At 39.6% G+C, this 13,554-nt stretch overlaps 1 protein-coding gene across 1 annotated transcript in view; it reads left to right on the forward strand.

The window, feature by feature from the left end:
• Positions 1–13,554, forward strand: part of CEMIP2 (cell migration inducing hyaluronidase 2) — a 144,245-nt gene that overhangs the window by 104,710 nt on the left and 25,981 nt on the right. The window contains exons 16-19 of the mRNA XM_040356498.1: positions 851–1,028; positions 5,391–5,606; positions 7,913–8,121; positions 12,988–13,161. Coding sequence (XP_040212432.1) covers positions 851–1,028; positions 5,391–5,606; positions 7,913–8,121; positions 12,988–13,161 — 777 coding nt within the window. The remainder of the gene's footprint in view (positions 1–850; positions 1,029–5,390; positions 5,607–7,912; positions 8,122–12,987; positions 13,162–13,554) is intronic.

Raw genomic sequence — 13,554 nt, forward strand, 5'->3', positions numbered from 1 at the left:
ACCTTTTGGCTTTTCACTCTTTAGTTAAGGCCTATGTTCAAGGAGTAGCTTGCGTCTCTCCCACTATTTGTTGCCTTGTATCCCCTTGGGATCTACTGTCTGCTTCTCTCAGCTTTTCAGAAGTTGCCCTTCTATCCTATGAGGGATATGAGGGATATTCCCTTTTTCTGAACTTGCCGTAAAGCAACCTTTCTTGTGGCTCTAACCTCTGTGAGGCAGGTCTCAGAGTTCTTAAAGAGTTTCCTGGCATTGCTCAAGGATGAGGTTGTCTTAAGGCCCAAGGCCTCCCTTTTTCCAAATGTGGTCTCATCCTTCCAGCTTTAATCATGACCTTCCTTCCTTCCTTCCTTCCCCCTACAAAAATTCTACTAGATCTGTTAGTGCTTCATGGGCTTTACAGTATCCCAAATCTCATTCTCAGGTTTGCTAGTCTACCACCTGGGCTTCTGTTCAAACATTTAAATTTTACCAGTGGTATATTCAAGCCATTCTTGACCTGTTATGCGGGCCTGTTGGTGTTTTTTTGCTGGGTTGCTCACCTTCACAGTTGTAAGGGTTTAAAGAAGACGGTTTTCTGAAGTAAAATACATTGCACAGAAACCCTCCTCCTTCTTCTGTTTTTATTATCTCCCGATTGCTTTCCACATAATTGAGGCTAGCTGGGAGAGTTCATAGAGGGGGAAGTCCCTGCAGCTTTCTTTTTTTGTCAGTGTCTAATCGCCTGAAGTTGGTTGTGCATAAACTAGTAGTAATGATTTCAAGAATTTTAGGTTCTGTACAGTACCGTGACACAGGTAACAGTCTTTAGTAATGGGTCAAACATTTTAGTTAATTTTTTGGTCTCTTTTAGGACTTATCCAATCAGAGGCTTTCAGATTTATGATGGGCCAATTCGCCTTACAAAAAGCACCTTCAAAAACTTTGTGCCAACACCTGACAGATTTACCAGTGCTATTGGCTTCCTTATGAAAAATCCATGGCAGCTTACTCCAAGAAATAATGTCTCCTTTCTTAAATTTGGAGCCAACGTAAGTAAACTTTTGTGTGTGTGTGTGTGTGTGTGTGTGTGTGTGTGTATATGAGAAACAATAGACTTCTTGTATAGAATTTTTAAATTGTATTGATTTTAAGTGATTAAAGCAACCATTGAAAAGCTAATGAGATGGGCAAAAAGAATGAAAAGGCCACCGTTACTGTGAACAATATTATTGCGTTCTTGAGACCGTAGTTATTTACCTAATAATATCTTGTCACAAACTAAACAAGATATTTGTTATTTTATGATGGGGTTTGCATCTATGTACAATCATTTCTATTTGCCCCAGAGGCCAACTGTAGCTCACGTAGGAGTGTGTTTTTTTTTTTTTTTTTACAGACTGGTGTTGCATGTTATAAAGAAAACTGAAGGGATATATATTTTGCACTGTTCTTTTTTGCTAGTTGTTCATGTACTTTTTTTTTTTTTGGAAATTTTTTATATTGTCTGAATTAAACTTTTGTGTGGGGTAATGGATGTAGGTGTATTGGGGTTATACTGTAAAATTGGCATTAGACATTTCTGCATATTAAATTGGACAAGACCGCAAACCACATGAAAAAATTATTAACTTACCACTTGTCTCTGTAGTTAATGCTTGATTTTATAATCAATGTGAACATGGAAATTCAATCTAAATCCTTTTGTGGACTAAGGGATCATCAAAATATAAAGAGTTTTTACATCCAGCCAGGCAATATACAGAGTTTGTTTGATCATTCTTTTCATAGGTTAAAACACAGAACTGTTACTCTAATGCAAGTGGAAGAATAAGCCAATCTCTGACTTGGCTTGGTTTCTGCATACTTTGAGTCTTTGGTTGGATTAAAGGCTATGCCCAACAAAGTTGTCTCATATGTTTTTAAACACCAGAAGCTGGGTCTCCCTGTGGGTTTTTTAGCTCTTCCCATGGATACAGCTGCTATGAAACTAAGTAACAGATACTTTCTTTTCCTGCTGCATTCTCTGTAAGGAATAAAAGCAGAACCCTACTCTCTTAATCAACATTAACTATTTTAAACCTTATGCTGCTACTATATAGATAGGATGGTAGGTAGGTATACAGTGCATCCGGAAAGTATTCACAACGCTTTTTTTTTGTTACATGTCTACAAACAAAACCCTATAATAAAAAATTGAAAAGTTTGTTTGAAATCTTTGCAAATTTATAAAAAAAAATCACATTTACATAAGTATTCACAGCCTTTGCTCATTACTTTGTTGAAGCACCTTTGGCACCAATTACAGCCACAAGTCTTTTTGAGCATGATGTTACAAGCTTGGCACGCCTATTTTTGTCCAGTTTCTCCCATTCTTATTTGCAGGACCTCTCCAAGCTCTATCAGGTTGGATGGGTGTTGGTGCACAGCCATTTTTAGATCTCTCCAGAGAATTTTGTTTCATATGGTTTTTACTGAGGAGTGGTTTCCGTCTGGCTAGTCTACGATACAGGCCTGATTGGTGGAGTGCTGCAGAGATGGAGGTTCTTCTGAAAGGTTCTCCTCTCTCCACAGAGAAATGGTGGAGCTCTGTCAGAGTGACCATCTGGTTCTTTGTCACCTCCCTGACTAAGGCCCTTCTCCCTTGATCTCTCTGTTTGGCCAGGCGGCCCATTCTAGGAAGAGTCCTGTTGGTTCCAAATGTCTTCCATTTATGGATGATTGAGGTCACTGTGCTCATTGGGACCTTCAATGCTGCCAAAATGTTTCTGTACCCTTCCCCAGATCTGTGCCTCGATCTAATACCATCTTGAAGGTCTACCGACAATTCCTTGGACTTCATGGCTTAGTTTGTGCTTTGATGCACTGTTAACTGTGGGACCTTATTTAGACAGGTGTGTGGGCTCAATTCTGAGTGTCATGGCAAAGGCTGTGAATACTTGTGTACATGTAATTTATTTATATATAGCAAATATTTTAAACAAACTTGCAAGCTTCTTTCATATTGCCATTATGGGGTATTGTTTGTAGAGTTTAGAGGAAAATTATGAATTTAATCAATTTTGTAATAAGGCTGTAACATAACAAAATGTGGAAAAAGTGAAGTGCTTTTAATGCTTTCCGATGGCACTGTATTATATTTACCCATTGTAAAAAAAAAAAAAAAAAGTTTACGTTTCTTCAGTTGGTTCCTGACCTAGGCCAAAATAATGTAATACTTCTCAGAGGTCTACATGAGCATTTTTTTTTTTTTTTTTTGGAGGGGGAGGAGGAGCTTTCACAATTACGTACGCCCTTGTGTCTGACCTTGAAAAAGTGTATAGGCAGCTTGTGTATATTGTGCTGCACATGTATGAGATTTTCTAGGGCATTATCACCGTCAGGGCAAATGGATTTCAGGACTTAAATGCTACATGAATTATCTGTCCTTACTCAAGATGACCACCACCAGACATGCTGGGGGCATGTGTTTCAAAGTGATTTATTGAGACAAGGCTGGATATGCGAGTTTGCTTTGAGTATTAAAAATAAATTGAATGGATTTTTTCGGTGTGTGTGTGGGGTCAGATAAAGTTAAGTGCCATTTTAAATAATCCAGAGGCAAGCGTTAAGGCAGTTTTTATCTAAATTGGTTCAGCAGTGTTGATGTCTTTTGAACGTTTGATCAAGGCCTATATTCTTAGTTGACTGTGGTAAAATCGACCTAACATTTGACATGGATTAGTGATGGGTCTGTTATCTCATATCAAGGTAGTGAGAGAATTCACTTGGGTTAAAGTAATTTTTAATATTTATGTTATTGTTTACTAGGAATTGTATTTGCAGTGATAATCAAGGAAGGAGCTTTGTGCACTATGCAACAAGGTTAGGGAATAATACAATCTACATGGGGAACGGGGTTCTTGCTATATGTAAAGTTGGTAGAAGGGTGGGGGAGCATAGGCCAAATATGCATGTTAACATATCGGCTCTGCCTGTAATTACAATCTGCATCATGAGTGTTTTAATAATATTTAATTGAAGAGATGAGGAAATTGTATTCATTACTGGCCATCTAAAAACCTTGGGCCAGATCCACAAAGAACCAGCGTAACCTAAAAATTCCCATTTAAGTTACACTGCCTTAAAATTTCTACCTAAGTGCCCGATCCACAAAGCACTTACCTAGAAATTTTCAGCTGTGTAACTTAAATTCCGCCGACGCAAGGCGTTCCTCTTCAAATGGGGGCGATTCCCATTTAAATTAGGCTCGCTCCCGCGACGGCCGTACTGCGCATGCTCGTGACGTCATTTTCCCGACGTGCATAGCGCGAAATTACGTTACGCCGTGCTTTGTGGATCGCGACGGGTCAATAAAGTTGCGTCGGGGATAAAAAAAAAGATACGGCGAAAAAACAAAAAAAAAAAACGCGTCGCTGGACAGAAGGGTCTACTTTTACAAGGTGTAAACAGTTTACACTTTGTAAAAGCAGCCCTAATTTTACACATGCAACTTAATACTTACGGAGAAAAAACGAAGCTGAAAAGCTTTGTGGATCTCCGTAAGTGCTAATTTGCATACCCGAGGCGGCATTTCGACGCAAAATGCCCCCAGCGGCGGATGCGGTACTGCATCCTAAGATCCGGCAGTGTAAGTCCCTTACACATGCTGGATCTTCTGTCTATCTCTTGGAAACTGATTCTGTGGATCAGTTCCAAAGATAGAAACAGGGATACGACGGCGTATCAGTAGATACGCCGTCATATCTCTTTTGAGGATATGTTCTGAACAACAAACAACCACTCAAAGTATTATTTTATTTTTTTTGCCTTTTGTATATGTTAAATTATGTGTTGCTGTGGAAAATGTGTCCCTTGGTTTACAGCAGCACTCCCTTTTTGTATTTTTAAAGCTTTCCCCATATTATTGGCTGTGGAGGTCAATAACACATGTCTTTAGTTGAAATAAAAAACATTTATCTGTTACAACTTATGTTTTCGAGCAAGGAGAGTTGATCTTTTAAAAAATTTCATTCTTTTCACTTACCAGATAAGTCTCGGTAATCCCCTTTTATAATGTGCTTTTTATTAAACGTAGTGGGAACTTATAAATGATTTAGCAAAAGGAAAAATAGAGGTGTTAACCATAATATCCAGTTAGGTATTCTCTTTCTTTAGCTCGCCTGAACTTGAAATTGACAGCTAGAATTTGGTTGACAACAGCCGCATATTTATTATTTTAATAAACACACACTACTGTTTTAAAGCTATGGAGCATATAATAATGGAAAACATGTTTCCTATATCAAAAAAATGAAACGGTTTGGTTGCAATATAAATCTACTGCATATTTCCTTAAAGCTAAACATATGACTAGTTGAAAATGCTTCTAGCTATTCCACCTGTAGGAAATCCATTTTATTATATTTTTGCAGGTTTCATTGAGAGCATTTTTCGGACAGTCTGGACCATGGTTCGAAACAGGTGATCTGGATGGAGATAAAAATTCTATTTTCCATGACGTGGATGGATCTGTTACAAACTATAATAATACTTTTGTGGCCCGAATGGATAATTACTTGATCAGGCACCCTAAATGTGTAAACATCACAGAATGGAATGGAGTTATCTGTAGTGGAACATATGCACAGGTCAGAGGATTTTTTTTTATTCTGCTTCTGAAAAAGCTGTTTTCCTGGCTTCTGTACTGATCCAGTGGTTTAAATACTCTGTTATAGACTCAGGACACTTATACAAATCCTGCCATTACTCTGACTGCTGCTTGTTTTTTTTTTATTTTTTTAGTCAGAGGGCCAGAGACCACCAATTTGCATTTTTCACAAAAGAGGTCCGCAATAGGAGCCCACATATTTATTTTACGGTTACTTGGTGTAATAACCAAGTTTAAAAAAAATAGAATGAATGTATTTAATATGCATTTGTTTTTAGGAGTATGTACATATTTTGATAATTAAAGAAGAAAAAAAGATTATAGATGTATAAAAAAAAGGGGTTTGTGCAACGTGACATTCATGTCTAGCATAAATAGTATGTCATTTTTTTTTATTTTTTAACAACTTTTGTTGCTTTTAGAAACGAAGCACTGACCAGCAGATTTTAAAAATGTGCTAATCATAAAATCTAATCTGCTGTGGGTGGAAAAGTATTACACATGTAATTGCTAATTTGCTGCAAATTATCAAATTTATGTCTGCAAGAGTGATCTATTTTTTTATTTATTTTTTGTTCATAATGGCTGAATCGAGCAAAAATGTTTGTAATTAAAATGAGTTCCCATTAAAACATAATCTCAAGTTATAGTAAAGGCATATATATTTTTCCATCTCCATCTGCGTCTGCTGACAGCATCGTTAGCATTTCCTAGAATTTCTCGTTCACTTGGGTTATGTAAGCTACATGAAATTATGGATCATGTGTTCATTATTACTGGGCTAAGCATTAACTGCTTTCCCTGTTGCATACACATGTATATTCATTCATGTATATAGCTGCTATTGTCAGACTGTTTTTAATCAGGTTTTCTATTGGCCTTTGTGGGTTTGAGTTAAATTTTCCAGCTAAATATCAGTTATTGTTAGAAGTACACTGATATTTGATACCCTAGTTTGGTTTTGTGTGTGTGTTTATTCATGTTTCCATCAGTTTCACAATGCAATGCTGCACTGTGCCAAAGTCTAAACTGTCCCTGTGTGGTGATATGACATCACCTGTATAAATGGTCCATGTGTAGTGTGACTGCATTTTGGCTGATTTACTGACTGCCTTAACCCCTACCTTTTCAGTAAACTTTTGTAGAATATCCATGGAGAAAACCATGCTCTGCTTGACTTGTTTAAAAGTTCCACAAGGCATCATTTGGTAATCATGGTTTGTCCATATGCTGTGACAGTTTTCAATGTTTGGGAACCTGTGGACCAGGCCTGATTTTTTTTTTTTTAATGATGGCTTTATTATAGCAATATGGATATGCACACATGAAGATGCACAAGAACATGCATATTTTATATATTGTGAGCCATATTTTTAAAGTACAACTAAAGGCTTCTGTATGATGATCTAAAGTACCAAATTCAGTTACTATGTGATGAACAAGCCTCACAACGCAAGCAAAAAAAAAAACTTCCTTTACCTTCCCCTGACTGAGCCATATTCTCCTTGAATTTGTCTGTCTTACATTCTCCCTTCCAGACATTGCAGCTCACATTGGAGGGTTATGGCAATACAGGCAGTGCTGCCAATCCAGAAATTAGTGGGCATGACTAGGTGTAGCCAGTTGCTCATAGGCGTGCGCACAGGGTGTGCTGGGTGTTCCTGGGCACCCCCTAATCACCCAATGTGCATTAGCATTATCCAGGAGCAGCACCAGATGGGTGGTTGGGGGTGCCAGTGGCCAGTGAAAATGCCCTTGTTATATTAAAGTCTAGGTTCAACTTTAGGAACCAGTTACACCTGTATTTAGGGTGTACTGTAACATGCTTCCAATCAACTGTTTCCCACCACCAGAGCCCCCTTCCTGTGACAGCAGGTGGAATTCATGTGTGTTTGAACTTTGGGGTGCACACCCTAATGCAATAGGCTGTGCACACCTATGCAGTTGCTGATTGGCTAGCTACAGTCCTTTGTGAATCAACAGTCATAACGCTGATGGCCACAGCCCCAACATCTCATCCCAGTGTAATGCAAGCAGGGGGGGAAACTCCTAAGTGCACATGAATGTATTATGTGCTGCAAATCATATTTTCAATGGGGTAGGGGGGGTGGTCGGTTTTTTTGTGGTTCTGAAAAAAAATTGTTGTAAATGGTAAAATAGTAAAGCATTAGGTTAGTGCACAACTTTGCCCAACGCATTACACACAGTCAACAAGCAAGAGAATAAAGTTGTAAACGGGTCTTTAAAAAATAAAATGCATTGTAAATGTGTTTTTCTTTCTTCTAGGTCTATATTCAAGCACGAAATCCACAGAATCTCACAATGACCATTGCAAGAGATGAGTATCCATCCAAGCCTATGTCTCTTAGAGGAACTAACCAAAAGGCTCCTTACCAGCAGTATCAGCCAGTAGTGATGCTGCAAAAAGGTTACACCATACACTGGAATGCACAAGCTCCACAAACCATTCATCTTTACCTAGTTAACTTTGATAAGTGAGTTGAAATACCATTACTTGATGGTTTATCTTTTGTAAACATTATCTTTTCAAACCGAGCAGTCTCCCCAGCGACCTTCAGCTTGACCGCCTTGGATCGTAATAAACATAGAAACCCTTTTTATTGTATAATACTGTTTAATCCATTAGTCAAATCATATAAATTAAAACCTAGTGAATGTATTTCCATGCTTTACCTTGTGTGCTAATTTTAACATTTGCTGTCCATTGAGAGCACAGGGCGCATGTGTTAATGTCACTGGCTGCTGCTAAAGTAAATCTCTTCTAAACCAGGGGTCTCCAAAGAATGGCCCTCCAGTTGTTCAGGAACTACAATACTCATCGTGCCTAGTCATGTCTGTGAATGTCAGAGTTTTACAATGCCTCATGGAACGTGTAGTTCAGGCAATACAGGAAAAAGCTATCTAATTTACATAAAATATACAGTTTTATTATAAGTAAATTGCCCATTTCCACTGCTGTAACAGAATTACCTGGTAAATATATCACACATGCATCTGTAGCCCCGTTCACATTATTTTGATTTTATGTCTCATACATAAATTATGGCCCTGATCTTTATCTTTAAAACCCTGCCCTCTTGGTCCTCTTGCAGTTTGATTGTTGTGTGAAAAGTTTGCTATGTCAACTGTGTGCCTAATATCAACTCCTGATTTTTTATTTGGCAAATTCCATCCACACCCACCACAGTATAAAACAAGACCACCTGTTAGGGTGGTGCATGTTGGGGTTCTTTAAGTCACTTTCAATCTTGCACTTCGGCAATTTGACATGCCCGCTTTACCTCTCCCTTTCACAATTGCAGCCTGTCTCCTAAAATGCTTTCCCCCACCCCATGATCCCCCTCACTTCTGCCTTCTCCTTACTACACTCATCGCCTCCTCCTAATTCTAATCCCACATACTAAAAAAAAAACACAGGATGCTGAGTCATGTCCCCTCATATAAATTATACTCTCATATTACCTCCCTCTGCTTCACCTAACCTCCCATATGTCCCCAAACCCTGGGCCTTCCGTATTTAACTGTACCCAATGCACCCATCACCCCACATCCTCTGGCAGCAGTCACAATCTACACAATTTAGTCTCCATTCCTCTCTTCTCAAAACCCCTTCTCCTGTGCCCTTTGGAATGGTTGCACTGTTTGCAACAAACTCGCTACTGTTTGCAACCTTTTTCACAAACTTCTTTTTTCTGTTCATAGTTTTTTTATTAAACATAATCACAGAATACATCAACACATCTCAATTGGAAATTAGAGAGCAAAACTTACAGTACATCTCTTGCGAAGTTTGTACAGTAAAAGCAACAAAAGTTTTTTTTTTTTTTAACAGAGATCTTTGTTCAATATAACGTTTCAGAATATAGTAAAATTAGGGAACTGCAATCACAATTTAAAGCTACAGAGGAAGCTGACAAAGAGGAGGGAATTCCAACAGAATAACGAAATGGAACAAAAACTTTCCTCTGCAGGTCAGCGATTACAAAGACCGTAAGGTTGGTCCAGTCAGTAAACCACATCATTAAAGTAGAGATTATGGATTGGACATTTAGATAAAGCTAAGGGAAGAGGAATCACACAAAGTCCTTTTAATCTACTTGCTGTACCTAGTGGACACAAGGAAGGTAGGGTGGGAATCCTCTTATGCCCACAGAGCACCTTTCAGGTTCCTCACTATTTCCCTCTCTGTCCTTCCTCATTTAAAGCTCACGGTATACGTCTATTTTCTCCAATTTCCTTAAGAGTTAGCTGTGATTTTCCGACCCCCCTGGACCATTATCAACTTTTCTTGATGATCTCTTTCTTCTTTTTTTTTTCTCTCTTTCTCTCGTCTTCTTCTTTCTTTCTCTTTCTTTCTCTTTTTCTCTTTCTCTTTCTCTCTTGCCTCCCTCACTACACACAGAATTAGGCCTCTATCCCTACAACCCTGGCAAATGGATAACACCAGAGGCCTCAAAAAATGTAGCCGCACTCTTGAGTCTGTGGCGTAAGACTAACTTTCTTAAAGACTTCAACCAATATAAATTTGCCCTCCAAAAATACAATTCTAACCTCCTCACAGCCAAACAGACCTATCTATCACTCTGATAAAAAAACCTTCTCATTCAGTGTCCGTCAACTCTTCTCTACCTTTTGCCTCTCTAATTAGTCATCCACTGCCTCCTCTCACTAACCCCTCCTCATTGCCCAGGAGATCGCCAATCACTTAAAAAATAAGATTGATTAAATTTGTGATGACTTCTCCACGCTACAGAAACTCTCCCATTTAACACTCCATGTCAACAGGTACTATCAACACTCTCCTTTTTCAACCCTGCTACTATAGACGACGTTGCTAAACTTTATTCCAACGTCCACCTAACCACCTGGACCCTGTTCCCTCACAAATACTTTGGTCACCCACTGACTCTATCCTACACTCTCTAACCCACATCTTCAATCTCTCCCTCTCTTCTGGCATCTTCCCCCAACTCTCTAAAACATGCATTAGTCCAGGGTTTGACAAATTTGCTTGCAATCTAGGAGCCAGCTAAAAAAGATAGGAGCCAGAAAATGCGCCAGTCCCGGCGACCTTGCGCACAGAAGCGATCACATACGTGAGTAGCGCCCGCATATGTAAACGGTATTCAAACCACACGTGAGGTATCGCCGCGATCGTTGGAGTGAGAGAAATAATTCTAGCTCTAGACCTCCTCTGTAACTCAAACCATGCAACCTGTAGATTTTTTTTTAAACATCGCCTATGGAGATTTTAAAGGGTAAAAGTTTGTCGGCATTCCACGAGCAGATGCAATTTTGAAGAGTGACATGTTGGGTATCAATTTACTCGGCGTAACATTATCTTTCACAATATAAAAAAAATTGGGATAACTTTACTGTTGTCTTATTTTTTGAAATAAAAAAAGTGTATTTTATTTCCAAAAAAGTGCGCTTGTAAAACCACTGCACAAATACGGCGTGACAAAGTATTGCAACGATCGCCATTTTATTCTCTAGGGTGTTAGAATAAAAAATATATATAATGTTTGGGGGCTCTAATTAGAGAGAAGGAGATGGCAGTGAAAATAGTGAAAAATTACACACATTAAAATTGCTGTAATGCCAATGTACCCTCAATTACCGGCCGTCGTGCACCTGCCGCGATCGCACGGCGGGGGAGGTAGGGGCGCATGGAGACGCAGGATCCTGTGCCTCCGTGCGCCCCCGCCGCGCAATTGAGGCTGCGGCCAATGCGACCTGGCGCCCGGATATTGTCGACCCCTGCATTAGTCACCCCCCTACTTAAAATGCCTTCATTGGACCCCTACCATTCTTGACAATCTATGCTCTATCTCCTTGCTCCTCATTTCCTTTAAACTCCTTGAACGCCTTTTCTACAACCAATAACCATCTTAATCCCCTTCCGTCTGGATTTCGCTCTCAACACTCCACAAACTGCTCTTTTAAAACTTACAAATGACTTGCAAACAGAAAAAAACAATAGACCTTATTCTGTACGCCTTCTGGACCTTTCGGCTGTCTTTAATTCGTTTTGAACACTCCTCAAAAAAAAAAGTTACTCCTTTGGTCTCTGTGACTGAGCTCCTTGCTAATTCTCATCCTACCCATCCCACTGCACCTTCAGTGTGACATAAAACTCTACTTCCTCCTCATTCTTTTTCTGTTGGGGTCCCCCAGAGTTCCTGTTCTTGGACCTTTCCTATTTTCAATCTACACGTCCTCTCTGGGTCAGCTGTCCCACGGCTTTCAATATAATTTCTACACTGATGACACCCAAATCTATCTCTCCACCCCTCAGCTCACTCCTTCAGTTTATTCACACATCACTAATTTACTAACAGACCTGTCTAGATGTGACACCACTCAAACTCAACTTGTCCAAAACCAAGCTCATATTTCCTCCCCCATGTGCTTTTTCCCCTGACTTCTCTGTCAAGAGCGATGGCGCAACCATTAACTTATCCCCACATGCTAGGGTTCTAGGTGTTTTCCTGGACTCCCCTTTCGCCCCCTCATCGAATCGCTTCCCAAAGCTTGCTGCCTCAACCTCCGCAACATCTCCAAAATACATCCCTTCCTAACCCAACGAACCCACAAAGCTCCTGATTCACTCCCTCACATCGACTACTGCAACTTCCTCCTCATTGGCTTACCTTTTTAAATAGGTTGTCCATCATGAATGCTGCTGCCAGACTCATCCACCTTACAAACCACTCAGTGGCTTCTACCCCTCTCTGCCAACCCCACGTTTTGGCTGCCACTTACCCAACAAATGAAATTCAAAATTCTAACAACTCTTCCCCCAGCTACATCACTAACTTAGTCTCAAAATATTAACCAAATCGCCCTCTTCGTTTTTCCCAAGACCACCTGCTCTCTAGCTCCCTCGTCTCCTCCTCCCATACTCTCCTCCAGGACTTCTCCCGAGCCTTTCCTATCCTCTGCAACTCCCTACCCCAATCTGTCCGACGATCTCCAACTCTATCCACTTTTAGGTGATCCCTGAAGACTTCTCTTCAGAGAAGTCTATCCTGCCCCCACCTAATAACTGTACTTTTATTTTCTTCATCGGCTCATCCCCCACAGTTATTACCTTTTTTGTATCACTTGACCCTCCCTTCTAGATTGTAAGCGCTAACGAGCAGGGCCCTCTGATTCCTCCTGTATTGAATTGTATTGTAACTGTACTGTTTGCCCTAAAGCGCTGCGCAAACTGTTGGCGCTATATAAATTCTTTACAATATTTTCCGGTTCTTTATCAAGATTGCCTTTTGTAAAAAAATTTAAACGCACGTGTTTCCATTTCACGTGGTGATGAATTCACTTTTTGTTTCTTACAGAGGTGACTGGGTCAGAGTCGGCCTTTGTTACCCACCAAACACCACCTTTCAAGTGATGTCACAGATTGTTAAAAGCCAGACTTTTCCTGTAGAAGAATACCAACCTGTGAACTCCATAGATGAACTGGAGAAGAGACGAACACAGGCAAAGTACTTCTTTGACAACAGTGCTGGGTAATAAAAGGAATTATAGATTTAAATGTCAAAACTATACAAACTGTAAAATGCTGTGAGCAAGCCACATGTCATTCTAGTTGATGGCTCTTGGAATATTTTGAAGTGGCCGGTAATAAATAATGAATATATACGCTTTTAAAGGAAAAATTGGTGGCCATGTGTTTGTACCCTCACATAAAAAATATCAGTGGTTTCATACCAGCATTTAGCTGACAGTATTTTTTTTTTTTTCATCCCAGAAAACCATACTAGTCACTTGGAGAAGTGCTTTTTTCAGTAATTATTTTGTATTTTTATTACCTAATTTCTAAGGGAACTGTAACCCATATCCGTGTATTATGCTTGACTAACTTGATGAGATCAGTCCACAGGATCCAGAAATGGACCTCC

The sequence above is a fragment of the Rana temporaria genome, chromosome 1, assembly GCF_905171775.1.
Source record: "Rana temporaria chromosome 1, aRanTem1.1, whole genome shotgun sequence".
NCBI lineage: Eukaryota > Metazoa > Chordata > Amphibia > Anura > Ranidae > Rana > Rana temporaria.